The 554-nt window shown below is 38.1% G+C and overlaps 1 protein-coding gene across 1 annotated transcript in view; it reads left to right on the top strand.

Moving 5' to 3' along the window:
- The window catches only part of LOC106941917 (von Willebrand factor A domain-containing protein 5A-like), a 9,749-nt gene extending 9,195 nt beyond the window's left edge, over positions 1–554 (top strand). Inside the window, exons 6-7 of the mRNA XM_015025070.1 lie at positions 27–93; positions 198–554. Of these exons, the coding sequence (XP_014880556.1) occupies positions 27–93; positions 198–277 (147 nt within the window). The 3' untranslated portion in view covers positions 278–554. The remainder of the gene's footprint in view (positions 1–26; positions 94–197) is intronic.

Genomic DNA, 554 nt, shown 5'->3' with positions numbered 1-554 from the left:
CTCTGATTTGGCTTCATGCTTTTAAGATGGATGCAAAGGAGGAGTGGGAGCTTCTGTCTATGAAGGCTGCATCATGGATTAAAGCTCAGAACGGTAACATACATAATCACCAGGGAACTCCTGTTTTTAAGTGTGTATTAAAACAGAAGTTAAACTGGATGCAAAACTAACATCGGTGAATTTTTTCTTTCCTTCAGCTCCATGTGTGTCGGAGTGTGTTGAAGCTGGAAATAAACTGTTGGGTTGCAGCGTGAAGAAAGAAGCTCTGAGCCTCTGAGGTTTTCCATGAACAGCCTTCAGCTTTACTATGGAAACTATGCTGCATTTGTTGAGGATGTAATAGTTCATTGCTGTTCTTTCTGTGTTTAGTTATAATGTTCAGCCTTTCTGTGCTTTAAGCAGTTTTAAAAAGCAAAGACACCAAAGATGTGTAAATATTAGTTAAATGGTGATTTTGTAACTAACTCACAAGCTGGTTTTCTGGACCAGTTGCAGTCAGGTTTATTTGTAATGTACATCTTGTCAAATAAAGCACTGTACTTTTGAATTATGAG

Source organism: Poecilia latipinna, unplaced genomic scaffold (assembly GCF_001443285.1).
Source record: "Poecilia latipinna isolate Pla-1442-1.1 unplaced genomic scaffold, P_latipinna-1.0 Scaffold3934, whole genome shotgun sequence".
Taxonomy (NCBI): Eukaryota; Metazoa; Chordata; class Actinopteri; order Cyprinodontiformes; family Poeciliidae; genus Poecilia; species Poecilia latipinna.
Note: the sequence above shows the minus strand (reverse complement) of the source record. Positions and strands in the feature narration are given on the sequence as shown.